Raw genomic sequence first — 18591 nt, 5'->3', positions numbered from 1 at the left:
TGCTCCACCTCCCGGCCCCTGCTCCTCTCGGCTCATGCTTCTCCTTCTGATTCCTGCTCCTCCCGGCCCCGGCTCCTCCTTCTGGCTTCTGCTCTTTCTCCTGGCCCCTGCTCCTCCTTCCGTCCCCTGCTCCACCTTCCGGCTTCTACTCCTCTGTGGCGCCCCTGAGGGTTCGACCGCCACAGGGATGCTGCACTTCTCTAATGGAGTGTAGTGTTCCTCTTCTGAGGTAAGAACAGCGTGATGGTCGGGACCAAACCTTGCATCCAACACCACATTTCTCCACCAGAGGGGGCTAGTATGCACTAGGTGCTGCCCTCCTGGTTACACGGAGACTGGGGAACCAAGAGTTAGGGGAACCAGTTAGTGGGTGAGGGTGGAGGACTTACAATTTAGTGACACTTTAAATTTCATATTTAATAAAAAGCCATCTTTGGTTTTGGGTCTTCGTGCTGTCAAATACTGAGTGGTACTGTGATCTCCTACCCTGAACGCAGATCCTGTGTGGGCCTGCATCGGATGGGGACACAGCCCTCGTACCCCGGCCTTGGGACGAGGGGCAGGTTGCAGACGAGGAATGTCTCAACCCGGTCAAAGACCATGACCAAGAAGGCCCGGAGATTAGGAGTGTAGCTCCACAGCAAATGGATCCCAGGGAGGATGCAGACGGAGCGGAGTACGCCACCTGTCCTCACCATCTAATATATTCAGAGGGAGTCCGGCTGCAAGAGGGGTACCGGCCCCCAACACCCAACCTTACTACTCCATGTCCTGGTTGGGAAAGCCCGGTAGGCCCAGAGGATCCCACCGGGTATCGGAAGGAGCGGAGCTGCCACCCGTGTCCTTGTTCTGAGAGGAGCTCAGAGGGAGACCCGGCCTATTCGCACACACATGGACAGGAAAGGATTCGGTCTGTAGTTCAGGAACACTCTGGTTCAGGGTCCCGATTGAATGCTGGACTTACTCGGAGGTTGTCGGACCTCCGTCCCTGGTGACCGCAGGACTCCGCGGGGAGCAGGGAGTCGCCTTCCTTCTGCCATCTCTAATGTGAGTAAAGCCTTGGAAGGTTACCCCTATGGCCTCCGGACTGTTTATTCTGCGCCACACCGCGAGGCGCGGCATCCGTTCTCCTCTACTACTACCCCCCTCCATCCTGTCCCTCTGCCCTGAGGCCTCGCTCCGCCTGTGGGGAGTAGTAATAACTTTGGCCGCCATAACACCATGACTCAGCGGACTGCAGCGGCGCTGGTGGCCTTCACCAGGTGCCACAGGTGGCGTAGTCTTAAATCAGCCACTCAACCCGGATAAGCCCACACCATCCTTTTAAATTGTGACGGCCCTGAGCACGGGTCGGATCCGGGCCACGGCTGCACCCCATCTCTCCATCACAGGACTCGACTCCGAGTCCCCCATCTCCCAGGGTAAAGAAAAGGGCTTCCGAGAAGAGGCGTCATAAACCTGGCGTAGTCGGCAGGATAGCGTGCCCGTAGCAAAGGAAGGAATTACCCATTGCTACCGGGTACTGTGTGTCTTACACCTTGAACTGTTGTTTTACACCTAAAATGGCGCTCACCCAAGAAGAACAGGCGCCATAATGTTGTGAAAAGATGGTCTTTGAACACCTCCCATCGTGGGCTGGGCTCCCGCTTGGCGCCAAAAATGTGGACTGCCCCTTCCATCAGAGACTGTCCACGGGGTAATGCCCGTCAAACTGGATGGGCTGAACGAAGGCAGGCCTGTCAACATGCCGCCCAGGAACCGCCCCGAAAGAGAGGAAGAAGAAAAGTAACAAGGTGCGGCCATTGCAGTCAGAGGTTGGCAATCAAAGGAGGCAGACATGGACGCTTCTGGTGCGCAACCTACTGAACCTTCTGAACCCGGTTCAGGCCCTTCACCCGGCAGAGAGCGAGGCGGCAACGTGTTAACATCGGGAGATATGGAATTTCTCCAGCAGGAAGCCCCGGGTCTCATGCGGAGACAGAGAAAGGCCCAGGAGGCGGCGACGGCTGCGTGGCGGGAAGAGATGTTGCTACGTATCCGGGCCCGCCGCCAAGAAGTTTAAGTCCCAGGACAAGGAGACGCGGTGACAGAGGCCGTGAGCGGTCCCGCGGTGGGTGAGTGTGCTACCCCTGCCCCGGCTGCAGAGCCTACCGTTCCAATCCTGGACCTGGATAAGCCCACACCATCCTTTTAAATTGTGACGGCCCTGAGCACGGGTCAGGTCCGGGCCACGTCTGCACCCCATCTCTCCATCACAGGACCCGACTCCGAGTCCCCCATCTCCCAGGGTAAAGAAAAGGGCTTCCGAGAAGAGGCGTCACACCTCCTCCCGGTCCCTGCTTCTGGCCGCTGCTCCACCTCCTGGTCCTGGCTCCTCCTCCCAGCCCCTGCTCCTGCTCCACCTCCCGGCCCCTGCTCCTCCTTCTGGCTCCTGCTCCTCCTCTCGACCCCTGCTTCATCTCACTGCCCCTGCTCCTCCTTCTGGCTCTTGCTCCTCTTCCCGACCCTGCTCCTCCTTCTGGATTCTGCTCCACCTCCTGGCCCCTGCTCCTCCTCCTGGCTTCTGCTCCACCTTCTAGCCCCTGCTCCTCCTTCTGGCTCCTGCTCCTCCTCTCGACCCCTGCTCCACCTCCCGGCCCCTGCTCCTCCTTCTGGCTCCTGCTCCTCTTCCTGGCCCCTGCTCCTACTTCTGGCTCCTGCTCCTCCTTCTGGCTGCTGCTTCTCCTCCCAGCCCCTGCTCCACCTCCCGGCCCCTGCTCCTCTTGGCTCCTGCTCCTCCTTCTGGTTCCTGCTTCTCCCGGCCCCTGCTCCTCCTTCCAGCCCCTGCTCCACCTTCCAGCCCCTTCTCCACCTCCCAGCTTCTGCTCCTCCTCCCGACCCCTGCTCCATCTCCCAGCCCCTGCTTCTGGCCCCTGCTCCACCTCCCGGCCCCTGCACCTCCTCCCGGCCCCTGCTTCACCTCCGGCCCCTGCTTCTGTCCCCTGCTCCTCCTCCTGGCCTCTGCTTCTGGCCCCTGCTCCATCTCCCGGCCCCCGCTTCTGGCCCCTGCTCCTCCTCCCGGCCTCTGCTTCACCTCCCGGCCCCTGTTCCACTTTCCTTTACTATGCTTATATTTGGTACTGTATTTCTCCATGTAGATTGTGGCACATATATAATACTAGATGGTGGCCCGATTCTAACGCATTGGGTATTCTAGAATATGTCTCCCGATGGTGGCGTACTTATTTTAAATCTGCCGCCAATTGGCCGGAGACAGTGTTTAAATTTGGCGCCACAATCGCAGATTGGTCGCGGCGTCCGGCCGCGAGCAATCAGCAGAGCGGTGTTTAAATTTGGCGCCGATATCGCTGATTGGTCGCGGCTGGCGGCTGCGACCAATCAGCGAACTGTGTTAGTGAGGACCGGGGAGCATCCACCTGCCTTATAATGCCCCATGCAGGATGTCACTCCCCCCCCATATAATGCCCCATGCAGGATGTCACATCCCCCCTCCCTTATAATGCCCCATGAAGGATGTCACATCCCCCCTTTCACTCCCCCCCACCATATAATGCCCATTGCAGGATGTCACATCCCCCCCTCCGTTATAATTCCCCATGTAGGATGTCACATCCCCCCCTCGTTTATAATGCCCCATGCAGGATGTCACTCCCCCCCACCATATAATGCCCCATGCAGGATGTCACATCCCCCCCTCCCTTATAATGCCCCATGCAGGATGTCACACCCCCCCCTCCGTTATAATGCCCCATGCAGGATGTCACTCCCCCCCACCATATAATGCCCCATGCAGGATGTCACATCCCCCCCTCCCTTATAATGCCCTATGCAGGATGTCACATCCCCCCCTTCCTTATAATGCCCCATGCAGGACGTCATATCTCCCCTATATAATGGCCCATGCAGGAAGTCACATCCCCCCCCATAGTGCCCCATGCAGGATGTCACCCCCCCCATCGTTTATAATGCCCCCTCCACGATGTCACACACCCCCACCCCACCATTTAATGCTCTATGCCCCCATACAATAAAAAAAAAAAAATCCAACACTCACCTCATTTCTCACCTGCTGGTGCTGCTGCTCTGGACTCCTCACGCGCGCCGGCATCTTTCTGCTCTGCGCTGTGACAGCTCAGGAGAGAGCATGGTGAAAAGACGTCAATGCGCCCTCTGACCTGAGACGTCACAGAGCTGCACCGGAAGAGACAGCAGCTGCTGCGGAGGCATGGGGAGGGTAAGTATTGCGCCGGGTGCTGATCTGCCGACGTTAGCGGCATGGAGGTCAGCGGCGCCTCCGGTTGGGGGACTTATGTTGCGAGCAGCCGGCTGCATCGCCGCTGACCTCCGTGCGGCAGATGAGCCGCTAACGGCCGCCATCTTTTTCTGAAATGCTGCATCGCTGATTGGTCGCAACCGGACCAATCAGTGACGCGGGATTTTCTGGGCAGACAGACGGGACAATTATATATATTAGATCCTTCCTGCATTTAATATTCTGTACCTTGATTTGCTTACTGGCAATAGGTTCTTCAGTATTTTATTTGTTTTTTATATGTTCGTTTTAATACATGTTTAATAAAATTCATATATTTTACTATTTTGTTTCCTATTTATTATTTGTATGGGAGTTTTTCTTTTGGCTGAATGAAGATATATATATATAATGGTAGACGTTTTTATAATAAATATCTAGGTTGGCGGCGACTTTGTCCAAGCTTTTAATTTTGGGTATTTGAGTCTGCCATCCCTGTTACAGCTAGGTGTCGCAGGAGAGGGTGGAATCCACCAACACTTTGTTTCTACCTAGTGGCAGCGCTGCTGTCAGTCTGCCAGCTACAATGCAGTGATTTGATTCCTTTATAGCACCACCTGCCCACTCACCTGCCCACCGTGATGCAGGGGCCAATGTGCTACAGAACCAAAAATGGTGGATTTATTTAATTGCATCTATTCATCCCATCATATTATACAGTAAAATGAATGGTGCCATTCAAAACTATAACAATAAACAACAAGCCCTGATGCAGCAATGGGGGCAGCTCTTGGAAGAGGGGGAGGGGAAAAGTAAAGGGCAAAAATGGAAAATGACTGCTGGGAGTTACCGTCTCAGGCTGAATAAGCGGCACCTGGCCGGTGAGGGGTTAAGTAGAAGAAATGAAACAGAAACTAAGTCTGCCCCTTTGCTCCCGGGTAAAGTTCAGCCTGACGTCTTACCTCCATATTCTGCAGCAACAAAGCGAGAAGAAAAGTAAGTAGGACGCACGTTACTGAGCGCAGGTGTAGATTGTGTCCATACAGACAGAGCCGTCTGCTGATTATTTAGGGTGTCGCCTTCATGACCTTCCTGTTATGCTGCATGAGGAGGAAGATAGTAAATGGATAGAGTATCTGCGCTGGTCCTGGTAGGCTTTAAGGTACAAATAAGAGGGTTATAAGCAAGTGAGGGACAGTAAAAATAAATTATTTTATTTATAAAGTGGTTAAAAAATTCAATTAGTAGTTAATCTAAAAGCACAAGTAGAATAAAATAGTCAGACTAGATGGAGGTGGCTGACCGATTCATTTTAAGAACAATTGTTTTATACGAATTCCATCGTGGAGCGTGCTAGATGAGGTTAATGGATACAAGGCGTGATGATGGGTGAGGGTCACCGGAAAGGGAAGGGGATGGCAATTAGAAAGGCCCTAATTCCTTTTTGCTTAATGCATAGGTCGTGATATTGGTATGGAATATTACCTGCTTGATGTGAGAGGGCAATCTAGAGATGGCTTCAGATCCGTAGGTCAGCTGTAGGGGTGCTGTAGGGGTGCTGTAGGTTAGCTGTAGGGATGCTGTAGGGGTGCTGTAGGTTAGCTGTAGGGGTGCTGTAGGTTAGCTGTAGGGGTGCTGTAGGTTAGCTGTAGGGATGCTGTAGGTTAGCTGTAGGTTAGCTGTAGGGATGCTGTAGGGGTGCTGTAGGTTAGCTGTAGGGATGCTGTAGGTTAGCTGTAGGTTAGCTGTAGGTTAGCTGTAGGTGTGCTGTAGGTGTGCTGTAGGTTAGCTGTAGGGATGCTGTAGGGGTGCTCTAGGTTAGCTGTAGGTTAGCTGTAGGTTAGCTGTAGGGGTGCTGTATTTGTGCTGTAGGTTAGCTGTAGGGATGCTGTAGGGGTGCTCTAGGTTAGCTGTAGGTTAGCTGTAGGGATGCTGTAGGTTAGCTGTAGGGATGCTGTAGGGGTGCTGTAGGTTAGCTGTAGGTTAGCTGTAGGGATGCTGTAGGTTAGCTGTAGGTTAGCTGTAGGGGTGCTGTAGGTGTGCTGTAGGTGTGCTGTAGGTGTGCCGTAGGTGTGCCGTAGGTTAGCTGTAGGTTAGCTGTAGGTTAGCTGTAGGGATGCTGTAGGGGTGCTGTAGGTTAGCTGTAGGTTAGCTGTAGGTTAGCTGTAGGTGTGCTGTAGGTGTGCCGTAGGTTAGCCGTAGGTTAGCTGTAGGGGTGCTGTAGGTTAGCTGTAGGTTAGCTGTAGGGATGCTGTAGGTTAGCTGTAGGGATGCTGTAGGGGTGCTGTAGGTTAGCTGTAGGGATGCTGTAGGGGTGCTGTAGGGGTGCTGTAGGTTAGCTGTAGGTTAGCTGTAGGTTAGCTGTAGGTGTGCTGTAGGTGTGCCGTAGGGGTGCTGTAGGGATGCTGTGGGGATGCTGTAGGGATGCTGTGGGGATGCTGTAGGTTAGCTGTAGGGATGCTGTAGGTTAGCTGTAGGGATGCTGTAGGGGTGCTGTAGGTTAGCTGTAGGGATGCTGTAGGGATGCTGTAGGGATGCTGTAGGGGTGCTGTAGGGGTGCTGTAGGTGTGCTGTAGGGATGCTGTAGGTGTGCTGTAGGGATGCTGTAGGTCAGCTGTAGGGATGCTGTAGGTCAGCTGTCTGTAGAGACAGAGGAGAAGGTGAGGAGAAATATACTAAAGTTTAAGGTATTAATAACAATGGGTCAAGATTTTACCTTGATTTATGGGAGGAGTGAGGATACTGGTATAGTTGGCTACAAGACCATTAAGTTACTGCCGGCTTTCCTCTGTACCTGGGTAGGGGTCAAAAGGTTATAGATGAGAGGGGTTATACTAGACTAGGATGGTAACTGGGTAATAAGGTGGTGGATTACCCTGCGTTGGTGAGAGGGGTTCCTCTCATGAAGAACATAATCCTATGTGGTCTTGGATTGACAGATGCAGTTGAGAGTTGCTGATCACTTTTGTACAGAACGAGCAGGAAAGGAATCTGTTCTTTCTGCTCCAAGATGGTCTGTCAGTGGGTGACTGACAGAGATGGACGGCTACCGTTGGTTTACTGGTAGTGAACGGTGGCACGCAGTGTGGTTGAGGCCGTGCAGTGCAGACGGCAACTTGTGGTACAGAGCACGTACCTGCTGGTAGCGGTTGTCAGCTGGCAGTAATCGGGGGTCGTTCCAGGAGCCTGTCGCTTACTGACCTGCGAGTGGGAGCATGTAGCGCTCTGTGGTGTGGGTGTCTCGCCGTAAACGGAGTGCCAGCCGGAGGCTCCAGTGGAGGCGGACGCCCAGAAGTAGCGGTACTCTTCGTCCGGGCAAGGACCTGTGTGACGTAGGGTCACATGAGCTTGGTACGGATAGCACTGAGGACCTTTCCTACGCGTTTCGGATTTCACGGAATCCTTCGTCAGGGAAGGTGTATAAAATATATAGTCAGGTCTAATAGCCCGGGCATATGTGTAACAGGACTATATATGGGGCTGAACCAAAAAACAAACATCACATCAAATATAGGAACAAAATGGTGAAAAGCCTCATGAATATAGGAAAAATATATCAAACAACTTTATTAGATAAAAACATGATACAGGTCAGGGGAAGGAGCAAAGTAGAAAATGGCCAGCACTAGCTACAGGAGAGGATGTCAACGAAATATACAAGATATCTCAATATACGGGTAGTGCATAATGAAGCATATCATGTAGAAATACAGGTAACATAAATGGTAATGGTACAAGACATGCACATAGCCATTAATAGCCCCTCTGCTGGAGTAACGCCAGCCCTCATATATATAGTACAGGTGTGTATATAAGTCAATAGATGACACAGACAGGAGAGGACCCTGTGCAAAGACACTATAAGGGCTGCTGTGCAAGGACAATATATAGGCCCCTGTGCAAGGACAATAGCTCCTCATAAAGCACAATTGTACCTGTTCTGAAGGCGGAAGAGCCCCCACATGCACCGATGGCATGTCTGCCCCTCTTATAAGTATATACTCCTATTACAGATACTGCTGAATATAACAGTGGAGCAGGGAGCTATCACAGATACTGCTGAATATAGCGGTGGAGCAGGGAGCTATCACAGATACTGCTGAATATAACAGTGGAGCAGGGAGCTATCACAGATACTGCTGAATATAACAGTGGAGCAGGGAGCTATCACAGATACTGCTGAATATAATGGTGGAGCAGGTAGCTATCACAGATACTCCTGAATATAACGGTGGAGCAGGGAGCTATCACAGATATAGCTGAATATAATGGTGGAGCAGGGAGCTATCACAGATACTGCTGAATATAACGCTGGAGCAGGGCGCTATCACAGATACTCCTGAATATAACGGTGGAGCAGTACGCTATCACAGATACTGCTGAATATAATGGTGGAGCAGGGAGCTATCACAGATACTGCTGAATATAACGCTGGAGCAGGGCGCTATCACAGATACTCCTGAATATAACGGTGGAGCAGGGAGCTATCACAGATACTGCTGAATATAATGGTGGAGCAGGGAGCTATCACAGATACTGCTGAATATAACAGTGGAGCAGGGAGCTATCACAGATACTGCTGAATATAACGCTGGAGCAGGGAGCTATCACAGATACTGCTGAATATAACGGTGGAGCAGGGAGCTATCACAGATACTGCTGAATATAACCGTGGAGCAGGGAGCTATCACAGATACTGCTGAATATAACAGTGGAGCAGGGAGCTATCACAGATACTGCTGAATATAACGGTGGAGCAGGGAGCTATCACAGATACTACTGAATATAACCGTGGAGCAGGGAGCTATCACAGATACTGCTGAATATAACCGTGGAGCAGGGAGCTATCACAGATACTGCTGAATATAACCGTGGAGCAGGGAGCTATCACAGATACTGCTGAATATAATGGTGGAGCAGGGAGCTATCACAGATACTGCTGAATATAATGGTGGAGCAGGGAGCTATCAAAGATACTGCTGAATATAACGGTGGAGCAGGGAGCTATCACAGATACTGCTGAATATAATGGTGGAGCTGGGAGCCACTAGATCCTCCTCCACCATTCAGTCTATGCAGACTGGAGATCCGGCCAGGTGCTTGGAGCCCAATATGAGAAAGGCGCAGTACAAATGTTTTGTTGTTGATCCGACCCAATGTCTCCCGAGTCCCCAATGATACTGACTATAAAATTGGGTTCTTAATTGCCCAAATATCCCTTTTTTAGTGATTTAATTGGGGAAACAGCAGCCACAACAACTGCCTTCTTTTGCAGTAATGAACTTGTGGTAGACAGTGCTATGAATGACAGGCTTAGGTGCACACACTCTGCCTACAGTATCACACAGGACAGGCTTAGGTGCACACACTCGGCCTACATTATCACACAAGACAGGCTTAGATGCACACACTCTGCTCACAGTATCACACATGGCAGGCTTAGATGCACACACTCGGCCTACAGTATCACACAGGACAGGCTTAGATGCACACACTCTTCCTACAGTATCACACAGGACAGGCTTAGATGCACACACTCTGCTCACAGTATCACACAGGACAGGCTTAGATGCACACACTTTGCTCACAGTATCACAAAGGATGGGCTTAGATGCACACACTCAGCCTACAGTATCACACAGGACAGGCTTAGATGCACACACTCGGCCTACAGTATCACACAGGACAGGCTTAGATGCACACACTCGGCCTGCAGTATCACACAGGACAGGCTTAGATGCACACACTCGGCCTGCAGTATCACACAGGACAGGCTTAGATGCACACACTCGGCCTACAGTATCACACGTGGCAGGCTTAGATGCACACACTCTGCTCACAGTATCACACAGGACAGGCTTAGATGCACACACTCTGCTCACAGTATCACACAGGACAGGCTTAGATGCACACACTCTGCTCACAGTATCACACAGGACAGGCTTAGATGCACACACTCTGCTCACAGTATCACACAGGACAGGCTTAGATGCACACACTCGGCCTACAGTATCACACAGGACAGGCTTAGATGCACACATTCGGCCTACAGTATCACACAGGACAGGCTTAGATGCACACACTCAGCCTACAGTATCACACAGGACAGGCTTAGATGCACACACTCGGCCTACAGTATCACACAGGACAGGCTTAGATGCACACACTCTGCCTACAGTATCACACAGGACAGGCTTAGATGCACACACTCTGCTCACAGTATCACACAGGACAGGCTTAGATGCACACACTCTGCTCACAGTATCACACAGGACAGGCTTAGATGCACACACTCGGCCTACAGTATCACACGTAGCAGGCTTAGATGCACACACTCGCCCTACAGTATCACACATGGCAGGCTTAGATGCACACACTCGCCCTACAGTATCACACATGGCAGGCTTAGATGCACACACTCGGCCTACAGTATCACACATGGCAGGCTTAGATGCACACACTCGGCCTACAGTATCACACATGGCAGGCTTAGGTGCACACACTCGGCCTACAGTATCACACATGACAGACTTAGATGCACACACTCGGCCTACAGTATCACACATGACAGGCTTAGATGCACACACTCGGCCTACAGTATCACACATGGCAGGCTTAGATGCACACACTCGGCCTACAGTATCACACATGGCAGGCTTAGATGCACACACTCTGCTCACAGTATCACACATGGCAGGCTTAGATGCACACACTCGGCCTACAGTATCACACATGGCAGGCTTAGATGCACACACTCGGCCTACAGTATCACACATGGCAGGCTTAGATGCACACACTCGGCCTACAGTATCACACATGACAGGCTTGGTTACACCGCCTAAGCATAAAGCATCATGATTGGCTCAGACAAAGCGACTCAGCAAACGGTATTAGGCATAAGGGGCTCTGATTGCCTAAGCTACAACCCAGCAGAAAGTATCACACCTGATTGGCTCCAAAATACAAGATGAGCGTTAGTATCAGATCTAATTGGCTTGGATACAAGAGTCATGTAAGAATGGCTTGGATACACTATTTTTTAGCATGCAGCGTCACACATGATCGGCTTAGATACTCCAGCTCATACAGTATCATTTGTACCCATCTCATTGCCGAACAGATGGACTCTAAGGCCACAGTCTTGGAGGTGCAGAACGACTACTCGGTAAAACAATACGAGGCTGCTCTGAAGTTCCCTCGGGTCAGTAACAGTCGCCTCTACATCGTCACCAACCAAAAGACTCAACTGCATCTCCTGAGCAAGGAGGTAAGTGGGAAGAATATGTGTCAAAGGGCGGCCATGACCCGAATCAAAACCTCCACCTTACTAGGAGAATCACAAAGGTTATTCTCACAAGTTAGATTAAAGATCCAAACTATTTCAGCGCTCTTGTTGTGATTGGCTCACATCTAAGCCAATGAGAACGTGGAAAAGAAAAGATCTCTACATTCTAAAAGGCTGAGCGTGTCAGCAATGGTCTTTCCCTTCACTACAGCGCGATAATGTCTGGGCGACTGCGACTCCAGGACATTTTTAGTATATTTTATTATTAGTAGTAAATTATTTTGGTATATTTTTAATTTTTCATATCACAATCTGTTAAAAATTTCACAATTTTTCTCAATGACCATCGAAGGCAATTGGAGCCTGATATTTTCTTTTATTTCAGTAAATTCACATGTACATTACCAGCAATTAAACTCTGACCCTATTTTTTTTATTGAAGCATCTAAGGAGTGGGTGAATGGTGGATCCTGTATTATCTTACTGTATATTGAGGAGTTTACCTCCTGTAATCCTGTCTGTGATGATAATGAGACTTCTGAAAAGTCTCCTGTAAGTAACAGGAAGTGAGAGTCTAATATGACCCTTGTGGCCAGTGTGAAAAATGGCAATTTTTTTAAATGCAGACTGTGATGTCAAAAAAAATCCATATTTTAAAATTATATATAATTAATTATTAAAAAGGGGTCGTTTACTGATAATATATCTGTTGGGATACTGTCTAGAACACAGATTATCAAGATTTTCTTCTTGTATATACAGGGTGGTAAGAAAGAGAAGAGCATATTCCAGCATGGAGTATCTACCAAGGTGTTGACCATAACAAACACAGCTGGGACCACCTGGGAGGTGAGGACCACCATCTGAATATCTGATGATGTGAGGAAGAACTGGACCCTGCATGAGGCGGATGGGCGCTTCTCATAGCATGGATCTTAATATAACTTGCCAAAGAGTCAAAAAGAAATGCTCCTCAAAAATGGTGGTTTGCAGTTTTGCCCTAGATCCCTCAAGATCTGTTCTCATGAAATTCCCCATTTTTCTCCACTACAGGTCTGCATGCTGCTCAGTCCCTCGGAAATCTCCCGCCTGGCCCCGAACTTCAACATCATGGGTTTTGTCAAAAGCTGTTTGGTAAGGAGGCTGGAAGAATTACAGAGTCCATAAAGTAATAATGACTTCCGCCTTAGAATATTTCCTAATTCCGCTCAAACAAATGATTTCACCATGAAAAAAACACAAAAAGCCCCTGAAATCCTCTGGTTGGAAAAGCTTTCTCAAGCACCTCTTAAATAAACTTCTTCCTTCTAGAAACAGTGCCATTCATGTCCATGGGCTTCATCTGCTATTGCTGCTTAAAGGGGTTGTCCGCCATTTAAATAAACCAGTGCAGGTCGCCCCAGAGGTCTTCACCAGCTCCGGGAGCGATGTGTGCTCTGCTTGGAAGTCACAGGAACGCTGCAGCCAATCAAGGGTGAATAGAAGAGTTAAGTCATCAAAGAAACATCTGATGACGCGCTCTTGTTGTCACCTGTAGGAAATCAGAGGAGCAGACATCACCTCCATCCATGCCTTAAAAAAAATGTATTCAGTGTCGCGCAATCCCTTTAAGGGTTTTTTCTATGCCTTTTTTCTTGTTTTACCCATTACCAAAATATAAATAGCACGTACCCACCTAATGATCCCCTACTACTCCAACTTACCATTGGGAGGTCCCCACCGCTGACCTCCTCTGCTTCTCTTTTAGCGTTGTTGGTGCATGACCGCTGCAGCCAATTAGTAGTCATGGTGGTGAACAACACCAGAAGAAAAGCAGTGGAGGCTGGCAGTGAACCCGAGAAGGGCTGGGGATCCACAGGTGAATATGTACAAGTCATTATTAACACTCGCAGGCCATATTTAAAATACAAAAAAAAGGGGCATAAAAACCTATGAACAAGACCAGCACTGTTTTTGGAAGAGTGAACCTATCATGCCTAGGTGCCATGAAACCGACCACCACGTCTTCCCGAAACGCTATAGATTTATCATTTCTCCATAACATGTTTTTACTTTTACAACTTTCAGATGGTGAAAAACTATCAAGATTCTCTCTCATCCCTTTGTGGTCCTAACAGAAAACACAAGGTCGATGTGCAGGAGATCTGCAAAGAAGCCGCTCAGTTCCTCAGCTCTTCTGAAGACCAAATAGTCCATGATTATTGTAAAAGCCTCAACGGGGTCTTGACTGAGAAACTTCAAGCATTTTGTACTGGTCAGAAAGTAGGAGACATGGTTATTGGGGCCCTGGTGGCACTGGTGGCAGCTGAGCTGGCGACATCTATCAGAGGTATCAGGAGCCTTGACTATAGTGTTGAGAAGGAAATGAAACAGGAGGATCAGAGAGAGCAGGTGAGAAACAAAATTCAAATGGGGATAATACACTAAGAAGGGGCATCCGTTTACTGATTCTTAAAAAGCAAGAATATAACTACTACAGTATAATACTGCTCCTATATACAAGAATATATCTACTATAATACTGCTCCTATATACAAGAATATAACTACTATAATACTGCTCCTATATAAAAGAATATAACTACTATAATACTGCCCCCTATGTACAAGAATATAGCTACTATAATACTGCCTACTATGTACAAGAATATACCTACTATAATACTGCTCACTATGTACAGTGTGACAAAGTCACTGGTAAAGTGCTGGAGGGGAGATATGTTTCCCTGAAGCTGTTAGCCTCAGTGAACTGAAACCATTACATTTCCTCCAGCATGTTATTTGTTGAGAGGGGTTAAGTCCATAGTAAAAGGGAGTGTTTTTTTTGTGAATGGCCATTGTGAAGGGTGGGAGGCCATTCACCATATCTACCCTCCTCAGGGTGTGGTCTGGGGGAGTTTAAATACTCGGCCAGCTGAGGTGTTCATAGTTCAATGTCTGGAGAAGTGAGCTCCAGAAGGGAGCTTGTGTTTGTTCCTGAACCATGTGGAGTTCCTGAATTCTCAGCAGGCGATCCCTGCTACTACAAGGACTGTGTTCTTTGTGTTACCATTTTTGCTTTGTTTTCCTGTTTTGCCCAGCTGGCTGTGTTTATTTTTATGGACTAAAGGTTGGTTTATGTCACATTAAAATAAACCAGCCAAAGATTTAAAGAGATGGCGTACCTGTGTCTACCTCCATGTGCAGCCGAGTGAGCGATCTACCACAACAGATATATAACTACTATAACACTGCTCCCTATAATTATGACTGCTAATGTAATTCTTTTTCCTAGATCAAGAAAATTATGAATGTTTTTGATGTGATGGTGGATCTGTTAACAGTAACACATCAAGGAAAGAGGGTGCAGATTATATTTCGAAATCCCTGTCCAGATAACTGGGTGAGAAGAGATTTCTCAAAATCGTAAATGTTGAAACATTTCCTTGTAGGAAGCTCATATTCTTTTCTCATCAGACAACTTGATGGGTGAAGATAGAAAAGTGTGGGGAATAGTGGGACATTACTAACTAAAGCTTCTGCTCCATGACTAGCAAAACTAATACATGCTGATCATAGGATGTGCAATATAGCAGCACCACCTAAAGGCTAACCAGCAATGAAAATCAGTAGAGTCTTCTTATTATTACTAATAGACTCATGGTAGTTACTTCTCTTTCTGTATCTCCAGGCATTGGGTGGCAAGAAACCTGTCCATTCTGAAGAAACATTTGTGTTTGGATTATGCCACAAGGTGGTCTCCATCTCTGAAGCAGAGTCTGAGGTAAGATAACCTGCCTTGGACCACCTACAGACCTATATTAATAATGTGATCTATGTAGCAGTGGTAGCTGTTGGCCTACAGGGTGGAAATATTGAATGCACCATGCTTGGCTTACGAATGTTTAAATGACGAGAAGTAACCTAGTCCACAGCCCCATAGGGTGGACAGGGAAGGTTGTGGATAGACACCTCGATACCATTTCTTATAAGGTTTTTGTAAACTTTTTATATAGTTATGGAAGAGCTATTATTCTAAAAACTTTATTACTTCTTTGTTTTACAGGTACAATTTTTGCAAAATTTACAAGAATCCTATGACCTTGTCTCAGTTTTCCACCTTCCTGCTTTCGTGGAAAATTTATTGGTAAGTACTATTAGTCCTGCTTGACATCTAAACTATTATTACTACGGTGAGAAATTGCCAAATGTTTAAAATATAAGCCCCACCTATAGTCAACTACGCTATCCACACCGCAATATTCCATAGCCACAGCTATTAAGACAGTACTAGATGATCCAATTCCATGTTGGTCGAAGATTTCCATAACTTACAATTCTTTGGACGCTGTATTCCAGTGGTGATGGATCATTCCGTCTTTAAAAATAAGGTGATCCTTAATATGTTAGTTTTATTCTATTTTTGAATCATTAGATTTTTTTTAACTCATTACAGATGACCTCAGCATGGAGAAATAAGATAGAACTTTTCCTTAAGAAACAAGATGAAAGGAAGCAGATTGTTCATGAACTGTCTTCCTTGGCTTTGAAGTTTATCTGCAGCAAGACCTGTCAACAGAAGACCTTCATGGAGGAGTTTCAAAGAGAAATGTTGAAAAAGTGGTTAAAAGTTGAAGCTTTTTTCATAGGTGCTGAAGTAGTATGTTCTTTTGGCATTTTGGTTGCCATCTTGGCTGCAGTCACAGCCAAGTCTATTGTAGACAGACCCATTCCCGATAGTGAAGAGAAAGTAGAAGAAGAATTTCTAGACACTATTGCATCTTCTATTCCATCTTCTGCTATGTCTTCAACCACTTTCTTAGATAAAAGCTCTAAGTCAAGAGAGGTAGTTGTCACTAAAGCAACTGACGAATATGATGCAGCAAGACTTGACTTAGACAGTTGTCCTGTTGATTTGGTCAAAGTAGAACTTGAGGGAGGTGAAGTGGGTGCATGTGATGCTAAATCTAAGATTGACAGTACCAATGAGCCAGGAATGAATGATAAAGGAAACATTGATGGTTCTTTGAAAAATGATGGCTCTGTAGCTGAGCGTCTCGGTGTTGGTACATTAGATATTGCTGATCATGAGGCAGGCAATAGTAATGATATTAATAAAAAAGACCCAGGGAAGCTTGTAGCAAAACTTGTAGACCCTATTGCATCTTCTGATGGGTCTTCAAGCACTTTTTTTGATAATGGCCTCAAGGTAATTGTCCCTGAAGTAACCGATGAATTTGTTGAAGCAAAAATTGACTTAGACAGCAGTCTTGTTGATTGGGTCAAAGTAGAACCTGAGACTGGTGTAATGGGCATATGTGATGCTAAATCCAAGATTGGCATAACCAATGACCCAGGAATGACAGATCAAGTAAGCATAGATGGTTCTCTCAAAACTGGTGAGCACCTAGCTGTGTTTCCTCATGGTGGTACACTGGTTATTGCTGTCCAAGAGGGAGACAGGGATGATGATACTGACAAAGAAGACCCAGAGAAACCCGCAGCAAAATTTGTAGACCCTTTTGCATCTTCTGTTCCATCTTCTGCTCTATCTTCAGGCACTTTCTCACATAATAGCCTTAATTCATTTGAGGTAATTTTCACTAGAGAAACTGATAAATATGGAGGAGCAGAACCTGACTTAGACAGCAGTTCTGGTGATTGGGTCAAAGCTGAATTTGAAAGTGGTGAAGTGAGTACATGTGATGCTAAATCTAAGATTAGCAGTACCCATGGCCCAGGAATGACTGATCAAGGAAGCGTCGATGGTTCTCTGAAAACTTATGATCCTCTAGCTGATTTTCCTGACCAGGAAGCAGACCATTATGATGTTGGTGATGATGTTGATGAGAATTCTTATAGACATGCAGAAGCCACAAACTATGAGAATGGTGCCACCAGGTCAGAAGTGGAAGAAGCTATTTATAGGCAGGGTATTGGTGATGGTCCAAGTCTTGATGATTCCAATAACGATGGGACTCACAGAGTAGCACAGCCACCAAGTGTAGAAGCGCAAAACAATGCTTCGGAGACACAAGATTCATCTTTCAGAAACAGAATTTTGAAGACAAGTTTTATGGGTCTTATGTGTCTTCTGGTGGTTGCCATGATGATCAATGTGTTGCCACAATCTGTGGGCTCTGTTCTTGTTGCCATCATACTGGGCCTTCTGGTTGTAAAATGGCTAGCAAGTCTGCAACCTTAGTTTCTTCTGCTCCTCAGAAGACATTATAAAGACAGATAGGGTATTTTTGAAGTCTGTTTTTGCAGTGCTGGAGAGACAGTCAATGGGACCATAGATAGTACCTTTTTATAGTCAGCTTGACAATTATATACTGTATATTGCTGAGGAGAACCTGTCAATGGACATCATACCAATGCCTTAATTAGTGGTGTACATTGCAAAAATCAAATTGAGCCTCTCCATAATAGTACCAGACTTTGTAACCCAGGACCGAAGGACCACACTTTATTCAAGACCCAATACATCACCCAATGAGTTGCGAACAATGTAGTTCTTCTTGGGAGGAGAGTTATGTACAGGTTTTCCCCACCCAGTAAAAGATGAGTCCGAATAGGGCTGGACTCCCTCTCTTCAAGAGTCCCTATACCTATGACCTTAACGATTCTAACCTTAGAGGGGGCATTAAATGAAGTGCAGTACTTTTTCCATTACCCAGGTGCCACCATGAGACTATTCTATCCTAGAATATACAGTGGGTACAGAAAGTATTCAGACCCCTTTAAATTTTTCACTCTTTTTTTCATTGCAGCCATTTGGTAAATTCTAAAAAGTTTATTTTTTTCTCATTAATGTACACTCTGCACCCCATCTTGACTGAAAAAAAAGAGAAATGTGGAAATTTTTGCAAATTTATTAAAAAAAGAAAACTGAAATATCACATAGTCATAAGTATTCAGACCCTTTGCTCAGTATTGAGTAGAAGCCCCCTTTTGAGCTAGTACAGCCATAAGTCTTCTTAGGAATGATGCAACAAGTTTTTCACACCTGGATTTTGGGATCATCTGCCATTCTTCCTTGCAGATCCTCTCCAGTTCCGTCAGGTTGGATGGTG

At 47.3% G+C, this 18591-nt stretch overlaps 1 protein-coding gene across 2 annotated transcripts; it reads left to right on the top strand.

Moving 5' to 3' along the window:
- Window positions 1-5062: 5062 nt before the first annotated feature.
- Window positions 5063-18302, top strand: LOC141153051 (uncharacterized). 2 transcript variants are annotated; one of them, XM_073637732.1, is made up of 9 exons: window positions 5063-5248; window positions 11373-11519; window positions 12300-12386; window positions 12591-12671; window positions 13605-13928; window positions 14811-14918; window positions 15207-15299; window positions 15582-15662; window positions 15972-18302. In XM_073637732.1, the coding sequence occupies exons 2-9, from the start codon at window positions 11373-11375 to the stop codon at window positions 17718-17720; spliced, it is 2670 nt and encodes an 889-aa protein (XP_073493833.1). In that variant the 5' UTR covers window positions 5063-5248; the 3' UTR covers window positions 17721-18302. The 2 variants fall into 2 exon arrangements, with proteins under 2 accessions (XP_073493833.1, XP_073493832.1); XM_073637731.1 differs by lacking the exon at window positions 5063-5248 and adding an exon at window positions 5257-5414.
- The last annotated feature ends 289 nt before the right edge of the window (window positions 18303-18591 follow it).

Source organism: Phyllobates terribilis, unplaced genomic scaffold (genome assembly GCF_046119375.1).
Source record: "Phyllobates terribilis strain yellow unplaced genomic scaffold, ASM4611937v1 Scaffold_7__3_contigs__length_470593459, whole genome shotgun sequence".
In the NCBI taxonomy this organism is placed as follows: Eukaryota; Metazoa; Chordata; class Amphibia; order Anura; family Dendrobatidae; genus Phyllobates; species Phyllobates terribilis.
This window is presented reverse-complemented; position numbering and strand designations above follow the sequence as displayed.

What these genes read in the sequence shown, in the direction of transcription:
- LOC141153051 (XM_073637731.1), top strand. Translation starts at nt 5,376, where the DNA reads ATGGATAGAGTATCTGCGCTGGTCCTGGTAGGCTTTAAG. An exon ending in ATCCCTGTCCAGATAACTGG is followed by an intron (nt 14,919 to 15,206) that starts GTGAGAAGAGAT and finishes CTGTATCTCCAG; the next exon opens with GCATTGGGTGGCAAGAAACC. An exon ending in TCTCTGAAGCAGAGTCTGAG is followed by an intron (nt 15,300 to 15,581) that starts GTAAGATAACCT and finishes TTTGTTTTACAG; the next exon opens with GTACAATTTTTGCAAAATTT.